This window comes from Oncorhynchus mykiss, chromosome 19 (assembly GCF_013265735.2).
Source record: "Oncorhynchus mykiss isolate Arlee chromosome 19, USDA_OmykA_1.1, whole genome shotgun sequence".
NCBI classification, from domain to species: Eukaryota; Metazoa; Chordata; class Actinopteri; order Salmoniformes; family Salmonidae; genus Oncorhynchus; species Oncorhynchus mykiss.
The window spans coordinates 17,129,785-17,142,867 of record NC_048583.1 but is presented as its reverse complement, the minus strand read 5'-3'; the positions used below and the strand labels follow the sequence as shown (position 1 = coordinate 17,142,867).

Here is a 13,083-nt window from a genome sequence, read left to right as displayed (position 1 = left end):
TGCACCAGTCCCTCCTGCAGCAAAGCACTCCCACAACATGATGCTGCCACCCCCGTGCTTCACGTTTGGGATGGTGTTCTTCGGCTTGCAAGCCTCCCTCTTTTTCCTCCAAACATAATGATGGTCATTATGGCCAAACAGTTCTTTTTTTGTTTCATCAGACCAGAGGATATTTCTCCAAAAGTACGATCTTTGTCCCCATGTGCAGTTGCAAACCATAGTTTGGATTTTTTTAATGGCGGTTTTGGAGCAGTGGCTTCTTCCTTGCTGAGCTGCCTTTCAGGTTATGTCGATATAGGACTCATTTTACTGTGGATATAGATACTTTTGTACCTGTTTCCTCCAGCATCTTCACAAGGTCCCTTGCTGTTGTTCTGGGATTGATTTGCACTTTTTGCACCAAAGTATGTTCATCTCTAGGAGACAGAGCGGTATGACGGCTGCATGGTCCCATGGTGTTTATAGTTGGCACTATTGTTTGTACAGATGAACGTGGTACCAGGCGTTTAGAAATTGCTCCCGAGAATGAAACACACTTGTGGAGGTCTACCATTTTCTTTCTGATGTCTTGGCTGATTTCTTTTGATTTTCCCATGATGTCAAGCAAAGAGGCACTGAGTTTGAAGGACCTCAGCGTTACTCTGGACTCTAATCTCTTTTTTGACGAACATATCATATTTCTTTTTTTTGTTTGAATTTTAAACCTTTTTCTCTCCAATTTCGTGGTGTCCAATTGTTTAGTAGCTACTATCTTGTCTCATCGCTACAACTCCCGTACGGGCTCGGGAGAGACGAAGGTTGAAAGTCATGCGTCCTCCGATACACAACTCAACCAAGCCGCACTGCTTCTTAACACAGCGCCATCCAACCCGGAAGCTAGCCGCACCAATGTGTCGGAGGAAACACAGTGCACCTGGAAACCTTGGTTAGCTCGCACTGCGCCCGGCCCCCAACAGGAGTCGCTGGTGCGGGATGAGACAAGGATTTCCCTACCGGCCAAACCCTCCCTAACCCGGGTGACGCTAGGCCAATTGTGCGTCGCCCCACGGACCTCCCGGTCGCGGCCGGTTACGACAGAGCCTGGGCGCAAACCCAGAGTCTCTGGTGGCACAGCTGGCGCTGCAGTACAGCGCCCTTAACCACTGCGCCACCCGCGAGGCCTCAATGATATTTCAAGGACAGCATTACAATGGCTTGCTCCTACCTATCTTCCCGATTTGGTCCTGCCGTACATACCTACACGTACGCTATGTTCACAAGACACAGGCCTCCTTACTGTCCCTCAGCAACCAGCTGGAGGTAGGGCTTTCTCCTATAGAGCTCAATTTTTATGGAATGGTCTGCCTATCCATGTGAGAGACGCAGACTTGGTCTCAACCTTTATGTCTTTATTGAAGACTTATCTCTTCAGTCGGTCCTATGATTGAGTGTAGTCTGGTTCGGGGGTGTGAATGTGAACGGAAAGGCACTGGAGCAACGAACCGCCCTTGCTGTCTCTGTCTGGCCGGTTCCCCTCTCTCCACTGGGATTCTCTGCTTCTAACCCTATTACGGGGGCTGAGTCACTGGCTTACTGGTGCTCTTCCATGCCGTCCCTAGGAGGGGTGCTTCACTTGAGTGGGTTGAGTCACTGACGTGATCTTCCTGTCCGGGTTGGCGCACCCCTCGGGTTTGTGCCATGGGGGAGGTCTTTGTGGGCTATACTTGGCCTTGTCTCAGGGTAGTAGGTTGGTGGTTGAAGATATCCCTCTAGTGGTGTGGGGGCTGTGCCTTGGCAAAGTGGGTGTGGTTATATCCTACATGTTTGGCCCTGTCTGGGGGTATCGTCGGACAGGGCCACAGTGTATCCCGACCCCTCCTGTCTCAGCCTCCAGTATTTATGCTGCAATAGTTTATGTGACGGGGAGCTAGGGTCAGTCTGTTATATCTGGAGTATGTCTTATCCGATGTCCTGTGTGAATTTAAGTATGCTCCTCTAATTCTCTCTCTCTCTCTTCCCTCGGAGGACCTGAGCCCTAGGACCATGCCTCAGGACTACCTGGCCTGATGACTCCTTGCTGTCCCCAGTCCACCTGGTCATGCTGCCACTCCAGTTTCAACTCTTCTGCCTGTGCCTATGGAACCCTGACCTGTTCACTGGATGTGCTACCTTGTCCCCGACCTGCTGTTTTGGACTCTCTCTCTACCGCACCTGCTGTCTCTAACTCTGAATGATCGGCGATGAAAATCCAACTGACATTTACTCCTGAGGTGTTGACCTCTTGCACCCTCTACAACCAATGTGATTATTATTATCTGACCCTGCTCGTCATCTATGAACGTTGGAACATCTTGGCCATGTTCTGTTATAATCTACACCCAGCACAGCCAGAAGAGGACTGGCCACCCCTCAGAGCCTGGTTCCTCTCTAGATTTCTTCCTAGGTTCTTCCTAGGTTCTGGCCTTTCTAGGGAGCTTTTCCTAGCCACTGTGCTTCTACATCTGCATTGCTTGCTGTTTGGGGTTTTAGGCTGGGTTTCTGTGCAACAGTTTGTGACATGTAAAAAGGGCTTTATAAATACATTTGATTGATTGATTGATGTAATTTGATCAATAAAAATAATTAATTTGATGTGGATGTTTTGTGTCTTTACCCTTAACTTTGCACCTTTAATATGAGGACATGGTTTTGTTCTTTCTGGATTCCATTAGAATGACAATCAAAAAGAAAGGGACTTCAATTCCGACAATTTAATCCTGCAAAATACTGTTCTTAATTATACAACTAGATTTTTTTGACAGAGCAGAGATGCTGAATTCTTTTGTTGTTACTTGAGCCCAATACATCTATATTGTTCTGCTAATACTAGTAAAGGCCCAGTGCACTATTTTTATGAGAAAAAAAAACATCTTTAAGAATAAACATATTTTAAAATGTATATACAATACCAGTCAACATTTTTGATACACCTACTCATTCAAGGGTTACACTATTATTCTACAATGTAGAAAAATAGTACAAATAAAGAAAAACTCTGGAATGAATAGGTGTGTCCAAACTTTTGACTGGTTCTGTATATTTTTTTTATGATGATGATTTTTCAGGGAGTGCTGCAGCGCCCTCAGCACCTCTACTTCCCGCGGCTATGTGGCCTACTAAAAACAAACGGGCCATTATGAGGTAAAAAGCATAACTGTGTCCATTTGTCCTGTCATCTTTCACAGTAGGAGTAATTATGTAGCTGTTTCCCGAATTTACAATACATTAATCATATTATTCATCACATACAATACATTAATCATATTATTCATCACATACAATACAATACATTAATCATATTATTCATCACATACAATACATTAATCATATTATTCATCACATACAATACATTAATCATATTATTCATCACATACAATACATTAATCATATTATTCATCACATACAATACATTAATCATATTATTCATCACATACAATACAATACATTAATCATATTATTCATCACATACAATACAATACATTAATCATATTATTCATCACATACAATACAATACATTAATCATATTATTCATCACATACAATACATTAATCATATTATTCATCACATACAATACAATACATTAATCATATTATTCATCACATACAATACATTAATCATATTATTCATCACATACAATACAATACATTAATCATATTATTCATCACATACAATACATTAATCATATTATTCATCACATACAATACAATACATTAATCATATTATTCATCACATACAATACAATACATTGTAAGAGCTTGGCCTACAGAAGAATTGGCCTGTAGTATCAAGTGTAGCACTCATGAGCCAAAACGTGTCCTCGAAATGTCTGTAGGTCTACTAAATGTTACATCACAGTATTGTACTACACTATTTCAGGCCGCGCGTGTATAAACCCGGAGCAGAATCAGTCAGTTAATGCCTGCCCATTGGTCATCGTCTGATCTGACGTAACTGTAGCGGCTGTGGCCGTCATCTCTGGTGCCTGTCCCATCTGTTCGGTCTGAGAGGCCAGCAGCCAGGCTTGGACCACAGTTTCCTGGTGGTGAGTGGGACAGGACGTGGTCCTGTTCTTCCTCAATAGGATCAGTCGTGGGTTCTTCATCAGGGTGTAGAGGAGCATCCATCGCCGCCTGGCCCGGCTTCCACGGGCTGAATCTACAACACAGTGGTATTAGAGAGAACTTCCACGGGCTGAATCTACAACACAGTGGTATTAGAGAGAACTTCCACGGGCTGAATCTACAACACAGTGGTATTAGAGAGAACTTCCACGGGCTGAATCTACAACACAGTGGTATTAGAGAGATCTTCCACGGGCTGAATCTACAACACAGTGGTATTAGAGAGAACTTCCACAGGCTGAATCTACAACACAGTGGTATTAGAGAGAACTTCCACAGGCTGAATCTACAACACAGTTGTATTAGAGATAACTTCCACAGGCTGAATCTACAACACAGTGGTATTAGAGAGAACAATTTAGTCTAATATACACTCACATCATGAGAAACTTCAACCTAGAGAAAATTATATTTTAAACAGCCCATTATTTGATCTGCAGCTGTGTTCATGACATCTTAATGTTAACGGACCTGGCGAAGATGTGTTGTTGAACGTGGAGTAGGATGCTGCCTCTGTGGTCCTCTGTTGTTTCGCCATGGTGTTGGACAGGAGAAGGTGACAGAAACACACCATGACAGGGTTGTTGTGGTAGTGGTCTGCAAAAATCATCCCGATCCAAGTGCTGTAACCTAAAATAGACAGTCAAAGAGTTACATTCTATATGACATGTACTTGCCACACACTCTTTGTCATGCAAATCCTGTGAAATGCTGCCACCTTCTGTATAAATCCTATATTACAGGCCCTGTGATTGACGAGAGCAGTGTTTCCAAACCTTAGTCCTGGGGCCACTCCTCTGGAGGAGGACCGAGTTTGGGACTAGCGTCCTACACATCAAGCTGCCACACTCTACAGCAGTGGTAGGCAACCCTGGTCCTGGAGTGCTACAGACACTTCGTGATTTGGATTTAACTGACCTGGAAGACGAGGTGTGTCGAATTTAGGCAATCACTGAACTGATTAATTAGTTCAGTTGGTCAGGTGTGGTGTCTCGTTGGAACAGAATCCTGCAGTACTGAAGACATTCCAGGAACAGGGTTGCCTACCCCTGCTCTACAGAAAGGAGAGATAGGCTCCTGCTCCTATGAGCCGTTCTGGCTGGCTACGCACTTATAGTACAGTGATTGAATCACCTGTTTGTATGTAGCTGCACCTGTGTGAGTTTTCAACCAAAAACTATAGGCTTTAGTCAGAGCCTTTAATTAGGGCGGAGAGTTTTTCCTGGTCAGGGAAAACCCTCTGGGCCCTAACTAGGTCACTAAACTGACCAGGGTCCATGGACTCGTATCCCTTCGGCATGATGGTACGGTCGATGCGTGACACCAGCCAGGTGCCCACCACGCAGCTGGTTAGCAGACGCAGGATGCAGTTACTCAGGCCCATCACAACGTTGTAGAAGAAGAAGAAGTAGTTGAAGTTGTGGAACGCCTTCCTAAAAGGGGAGATACCATAGAGTGCTATGTCAACAACGTACACTGAGTATACCAAACGCTAGGAACACCTTCCCGATATTTCGCCCTCAGAACAGCTTCAATTTGTCGGGGCACGGACTCTACAAGGTGTCGAAAGTGTTCCACAGGGATGCTGGCCTATGTTGACTCCAATGTGTCAAGTTGGCTGGATGTCCTTTGGGTGTTGGACCATTCTTGATACACACAGGAAACTGTTGAGCGTGAATAACACAGCAGTGTTGCAGTTCTTGCCACAAACCGGTGAGCCTGGCACCTACTACCATATCCCATTCAAAGGCACTTAAATCTTTTGTCTTGCCCATTCACCCTCTGAATGGCACACATACACAATCAATGTCTCAATTCCCTCAAGGCTTAAAAATATATTTTTTTACCCTGTCTCCTCCCCTTCATCTACACTGATTGAAGTGGATTTAACAAGTGACGTCAATAAGAGATCATAGCTTTCACATGGATTCACCTGGCCAGTCTATGTCATGGAAAGAGCAGGTGTTCTTAATATTTTGTATACTCAGTGTATGTATTTCCTGATATGTATGCAGAACATGCCAAAGTGGGGTCACGGCATGTGTGTGTCTGTGGTTGTGTGTGTTCTTGCGTGTGTGTGCAAACCGCTTGACTGCACATTGTCTTTGCCACAGATTTATGCATTATGAAGCTCAACTAGCCCTGGTTTGACGCTAGCGTCTCTCCTGGCCAATAATCTGCGGAAATGCGCAACGCCAAATGCTAATCGTACTCGATAAAACTCAAACTTCCATTAAAACACACATGCAGGGTACTCAATTAAAGCTACACTCGTTGTGAATCTAGCCAACATGTCAGATTTTTAAAATGCTTTTCGGCGAAAGCATGAGAAGCTATTATCTGATAGCATGCAACACACCAATATACCTGAAGGGGACGTAAACAAAAGAATTAGCGTAGCCGGCGCTACACAAAACGCAGAAATAAAATATAAAACATTCATTACTTTTGACGAGCTTCTTTGTTAGCACTCCTATATGTTCCATAAACATCACAAATGGGTATTTTTCCCAATTAAATCCGTCCATGTATACCCAAAATGTCAATTTATATAGCCCGTCTGATCCATGGAAAATCTCCGTTCCAAAACGCAACGTCATTTTTTTTTTTATTAAAAAAGTTGCCTATAAACTTTTACAAAACACTTCAAACTACGTTTGTAACCCAACTTTAGGTATTTGTAAACGTTAATAATCGATCAAATTGATCACTGGGCGATCTGTATTCAATAGCAGCTACTCTTGAAATCATGGTCCTTTGTCTCTCTCCCATAAATCTCTTCCTGTTCCTGGAGGACAGGAAAGGCCTATTTCTTATTCCACCAAGGATTTAAACAAATGAAAATGCCAGTACTGGCGACATCGTGTGGAAGTTGTAGGAACTGCAACCTCACCGTTATCTATTTTTGCTTGCAATAAACAATTCAGAGACTGGCGGATGAATACTTTTTTGTGGTTTTTGTGACCAGGTTTTTCTTGGGATTTCGCTTGCTGTTCACGTTCTGTTATAGTCACAGACATTATTTAACCAGTTTTAGAAACTTCAGAGTGTTTTCTATCCACACATACTAATCCTATGCATATACTATATTCCTGGCATGAGTAGCAGGACGTTGAAATGTTGTGCGATTTTTAACAAAATGTTGAAATAATTCAGGGGAGCTTTAAGAGCTTGCGTAACTAAGGTCAACTAAAATAAATAGCTGTGGGTAAAGAAAAATACTTGTGAAAAGATATTTTGATGTAAACCAGGAAGTCCAATGCCAATTTTTGTCCCAATGTTTACCTTTGCAGTATGATATGTATAGTACAATGGAAGCTGCTGAGGGGAGGACGGCTCACGATAATGTCTGGAACTAAGCTAATGGAATGGCATCAAACACATAGAAACCATGTGTTTGATACCATTCCACTGATTCTGCTCCAGTCATTACCTCTTGTGGTACAGTACCAGTGAAAAGTCTGGACACACCTACTCATTTAAGGGGTTTTCTTTATTTTTTACTTTGTTCTACATTGTAGAATAATACGGAAGACATCAAAACTATGAAATTACACACATGGAACCAAAACAAATCAAAATATGTTATATTTGAGATTTTTCAAAGTAGCCACGCTTTGCCTTGATGACAGCTTTGCACACTCTTGGCATTCTCTCAATCACCTTCATGAGGTAGTCACCTGGAAGGCATTTCAATTAACAGGTGTGCCTTGTTTAAAGTTAATTTGTGGAATTTATTTCCTTCTTAATGCGTTTGAGCCATATTATGGCAAGAACAGCTCAAATAAGCAAAGAGAAATGGCAGTGCATCATTACTTTAAGACATGAAGGTCAGTCAATACGGAACATTTCAAGAACTTTGAAAGTTTCTTCAAGTGCAGTTGCTAAAACCATCAAGCGCTATGATGAAACTGGCTCTCATGAGGACCACCACAGGAATGGAAGACCCAGAGTTACCTCTGCTGCAGAGGATAAGTTCCTTAGAGTTAACTGCACCTCAGATTGCAGCCCATTGTAGCTTCACAGAGTTCAAGTAACAGACACATCTCAACATCAACTGTTCAGAGGACTGTGTGAATCAGGCCTTCATGGTCAAAATGCTGCAAAGAAACCACTACTATACGACACCAATAATAGGAAGAGACTTGCTTAGGCCAAGAAACACGAGCAATGGACATTAAACCGGTGAAAATCTGTCCTTTGGTCTAATGAGTCCAAATTTGAGATTTCTGGTTCCAACTGCCGTGTGAGGTGTGATGGTGTGGGGGTGCTTTGCTGGTGACACTGTCTGATTTATTTAGAATTCAAGGCACACTTAACCAGCATGGATACCACAGCATTCTGCAGCGATACGCCATCCCATCTGGTTTGCTCTTAGTGGGACTATCATTTGTTTTTCAACAGGACAATGACCCAACAAACCTCCAGGCTGTGTAAGGGCTATTTGACCAAGAAGGAGATTGATGGGGTGCTGCATCAGATGACCTGGTCTCCACAATCACCCAACCTCAACCCAAATGAGATGGTTTGGGATGAGTTGGACCGCAGAGTGAAGGAAAAGCAGCCAACAAGTGCTCAGCACATGTGGGAACTCCTTCAAGACTGTTGGAAAAGCATTCCAGGTGAAGCTGGTTGAGAGAATGCCAAGAGTGTGCAAAGCTGTCATCAAGGCAGTGTGGCTACTTTGAAGAATTTCAAATCTAAAATATGTTTTGATTTGTTGAACAGTTTTTCGGTTACTACCCGATTCCATACGTGTTATTTCATAGTGTTGTGTCTTCACTATTATTCTACAATGTAGAAAATAGTCAAATTAAAATAAAAACCCTTGAAAGAGTAGGTGTGTCCAAACTTTTGACTGGTACTGTAAATGTGGGTGTTTTATCATGCACCATGTCCTCCCTTGAAATCCTTTAATTAAGGAACTGTTAAGCATTCTTCTTTCTTTGTGTGAGCGTTCCAAAGAAGCACACTAACCATAGATTGTGACTGGGTAGAGTTGTGATGGGTGAATGACTGGTGACCAGTAGGCTAAGGTGAACGTTAGGTCAAGAGGTATGGCCTGTGTTACATAATACCGCACCTGTTGTTGAGTGCCAGAGGTTTCTTCCTGTCTGACGGTGAGATCTTGTCCTGAAGGAAGAACACTTGGACCAGCACCACCTGTAGTATAACCAGTCCTATAACGATACCTATGGTCAAACTGATAGAGAGAACGTTACCTCATACAGGATAAGGAAACTCACACTGCTTGGATATGCATACATACCAGGAAATATGTTACGTCGACGCTCAATGGGTAAAGAAATACCAGCGATCACTGACATTTTTTTCATATGAGCTGAGCGGCTCCTTGAATATGTTTTATTTCTGAATAGTTACAGCCTATTTAAAGCACTGAACGGGCCAGTTTCCCAAATCCAGATTAAGCCTAATCCTGGACTCAAAAACACTTTCAATGGAGATTCTCTGTTAATCTGGGTCTGGGAAACTGTCCCATGGAGTACACTTACAGAATAGTTCCCATGTTGGTCAACATTTCCAACACTCTTCCATTTTGGATGGGGAGGACCACTCCGTAGGTAAAGAGCAACGCAAAGACGAACTGGACAAAGTGAACAATTAGAAAACCTGGAAGAAATTGGAGAACTTTCATATAGAATGCATTTATTTATCTATCCAATAAATAATTATTCACGGTCACCTCCAAAATTATTGGCACCCTTCATAAAGATGAACAAAAAAGACTGTAAATAATACAAATACTGCGCTATACTGTATCCCCCCAAAAAGTGACAATTACATAGTTTTATACTAATACAATTGCTCGGAGAAAGAGATTACGCTTAAGAAGTAGTTTTTTTTATCTAAAAAAGATACCTGTCAATATTACTGGCAACCTTGAAGATTATTATAAATAAAATCAAACTAAATAAAATGTGCATTAACATTCTACTTTTAAAAAATGTATCTCAGTTTAAGGAACTGTATTGTGGCCTTCCTTGGCTTGCTGTTTCACTGGGGTATAAAAATGAGGTAACACACGTGCAAAATCCCTTTGTCATCCATCACCATGCGGAAAGGCAAATAAATCACAAATGAAAAGAGACAACTGGTTGTTGACTTTCATAAATTAGGCAATGGGTACTAAAAAAAAACCTGAAAAACCAAATATACCACTATTAGGGCAACATATACAAAGTTTAAAACCACTGGAACTGTGGTAAACTTCCCTGGTAGAGGACCCAAGTGTATCTTGTCCCCACACACAGTGAGGAAGACGGTTCGGATGGCATCAAAAAATCTTGGGGTCACCAAGCCTCCAACTCAAAAGTTAGACGCCTACACCATGCCAATAGGCTATTTTATTGAGAGCAAACTACAAATGTAAACTCCTGGAGTTTGCTAAACGGCATTGGCACTTGGATTGGAACCGGGTGCAATGGCCATCGCAGTCTCCGGACTTGAAACCCATTGAAAAGCCGAGGTTTGAATTAATGAGGGCAGTCCATAAGCGCAGACCAAAGGATATCAAGGATCTGGAAAGAGAAGAATGGTCTAAGATCCCTACCAATGTATTTTTCAATCTCATTAAGCATTATCGGAGAAAGGCTTAGCGCTGTTATCCTTGCAAGGGGAGGATGCACAAAGCGTTGAAAACAGGAAAATCATTTTCACAGATATCTTTGAGATTATATTTTATTACTTAAAACGAAACATTTTTCTCTGAGCAATTGTATTAGCATAAATTAGTATTTTGTTTATCATATAATATGTCTCTGTATTGGTATTACTTCTTTTCCACAGTATTCTTTGCTCATCTTTATCAAGAGTGGCAATCATTTTGGAGGTGACTGTTTATGTCTCATTCTATATATCCCCTTATAAGTATTGTATTGTATTGTGTGGGCTGAAAGGAAGAGGAAAGGTTGTCTTACCCCACAAAGTAAATGCTATTTGCCATCCGGAGTATCTTGTGATGGCAGCCTGTATGTAACGTTACAAAATATGACTCTTAAATAGTTTGACACTACAAATAACATTCCCAATAATTCTGTGGAACATTCTGGCATTGGAATGCGCTGCTACTCACCACACTGACTGCAGAATTGGGATTATGGAACTTCTCAGGAAGAAAGGCCTTCTCCCCCGCCCACAATCTCTTCAGATGTTTCCTGTGACAGGGCGAAAATTATAACAGCAATGCTAACAGATCATACATCATTTACATATTCTATACTGTGTATATACAGTATATGGAATATTTGTGGAATAACTGCATCAAACAGGACATACCGGTAGCATGCTAACACATGGAATGTGTATGACACAGACGTTAGGCTGGCAAAGATGGTTGTGGCTAGCCAGCACTCTGGAAAATCATTCAAACAAACAAACTGATACGTAAACTATGCAGACTGATGAATGATAATGGTACAAATATTCAGGCAAACTCTGCACTCTTTTAAAAAAGGGTTCCAAAAGGGTTCTTTGGCTGTCCCCTATGGTTCCAGGTTGAACAATTTGGGTTCCATGTAGAACCCCCTGGAACCATGTAGAACCAGATAGAACCCTCTGGAACCATGTAGAACCAGAGGATTCTACATGGAACCCAAAAGGGTTCTTCAAAGGGTTCTCCTATTTGGACAGCCGGAGAACCGTTTTAGGTTCTAGATAGCACCTTTCTTTCTACGAGTGTGGGTGCGGCAACACACGCACGCAAGCATGCGCACACACAATAGTCTAAACCATGCTCCTTACTTCTGGCAACGTGAGCGAATTCCTCAAATTGGGGGATCATAGCTACAAATATCTCTGTCTCATTGCAGGAAAAAGCCAGCTTCTTCAGTTGGTCTTTCAGAACATCCAATTTATCAAACGCATAGTCACTGAGACTATAGTCAGCCAAAGTCATCTGTGGAAGGACAGACGCACCCAAAGCACACAGTCAGAAGCACACAAAAATATGTCAAATAAAATACCTAAAATAAGTGTAAAATAACACATGAAAAACCTAATCCCGCCCATATAACAAGGCGAACCGTGTATAAGCCAATCAGGGATATGATGGATGTGCCGATCATTCTGTTAGGGAACTTGAAGTGGGGGTCCCAGTCATAGACCCTCCTCTGGAACCAACTGGCCTCCAGTTTCCTATCAAAACGATTACCGGAATTTAACGAAACCATTCTTAACGCTCCATGAAAAATCTTTAAGACACACAACCAGTTGATGCTGAATGTTTGCAAGACCAACGATGAAATGTGAATGATTGTCACGTGTTGAACATAGTAGACCTAATTTTGAAATGGTGTGACAGGCTGTTACCAATGGTTTACTTTTATATAACCACAGAATATATCATGAGCCAGTGTTTCTCCTACTGTTGTCCTACCGGTCAATAGGGATCCTCCTCAACAACCTCTGTACATGCTTGGCCTGGTGACACTGGATTAGCTGGTCTTGGTCCTGAAAGAAGATTCTTGTCAACAGACAAACTCATCATTCATTGGATGGTTGCTCCACAAAGTCGGGCATGTCTAAAGACCTTTTGGCATGCTGAAGACTAGTAAATGCAAACCTAGACCTCTCCCCTTGTTGTGACGGCAATTTTTTTTTGAATGATCTGAAGTTCATGATATATATATAGTTGAAGTCGGAAGTCTACATACACTTCGGTTGGAGTCATTAAAACTAGTTTTTCAACCACTCCACAAATTTCTTGTTAACACAATATAGTTTTGGCAAGTCGGTTAGGACATTGTGCATGACACAAGCAATTTTTCCAAAAATTGTTTACAGACAGATTATTTCACTTGTAATTCACTGTATCACAATTCCAGTGGGTCAGACATTTACATACACTAAGATGACTGTCTTTAAACAGCTTGGAAAATTCCAGAAAATGATGTCATGGCTTTAAAAGCTTCTGGTAGGCTAATTG

The 13,083-nt window shown here is 41.9% G+C and overlaps 1 protein-coding gene across 4 annotated transcripts in view; it reads right to left on the bottom strand.

Annotated features, from left to right (window-relative positions):
- Positions 1-3,648: 3,648 nt before the first annotated feature.
- Positions 3,649-13,083, bottom strand: part of stra6l (STRA6-like) — a 23,971-nt gene continuing 14,536 nt past the window's right edge. For 2 of the 4 annotated variants that reach the window (XM_021573513.2, XM_021573512.2), the window contains exons 8-18: positions 12,535-12,608; positions 12,182-12,293; positions 11,901-12,054; positions 11,436-11,511; positions 11,233-11,314; positions 11,078-11,126; positions 9,653-9,770; positions 9,223-9,342; positions 5,409-5,572; positions 4,611-4,769; positions 3,649-4,173 (exon numbers count right to left, since the gene is read on the bottom strand). In XM_021573513.2, the coding sequence (XP_021429188.1) occupies positions 3,923-4,173; positions 4,611-4,769; positions 5,409-5,572; positions 9,223-9,342; positions 9,653-9,770; positions 11,078-11,126; positions 11,233-11,314; positions 11,436-11,511; positions 11,901-12,054; positions 12,182-12,293; positions 12,535-12,608 (1,359 nt within the window). In that variant the 3' untranslated portion in view covers positions 3,649-3,922. The remainder of the gene's footprint in view (positions 4,174-4,610; positions 4,770-5,408; positions 5,573-9,222; positions 9,343-9,652; positions 9,771-11,077; positions 11,127-11,232; positions 11,315-11,435; positions 11,512-11,900; positions 12,055-12,181; positions 12,294-12,534; positions 12,609-13,083) is intronic. The other 2 variants (XM_021573516.2, XM_021573515.2) reach the window with 1 other exon arrangement.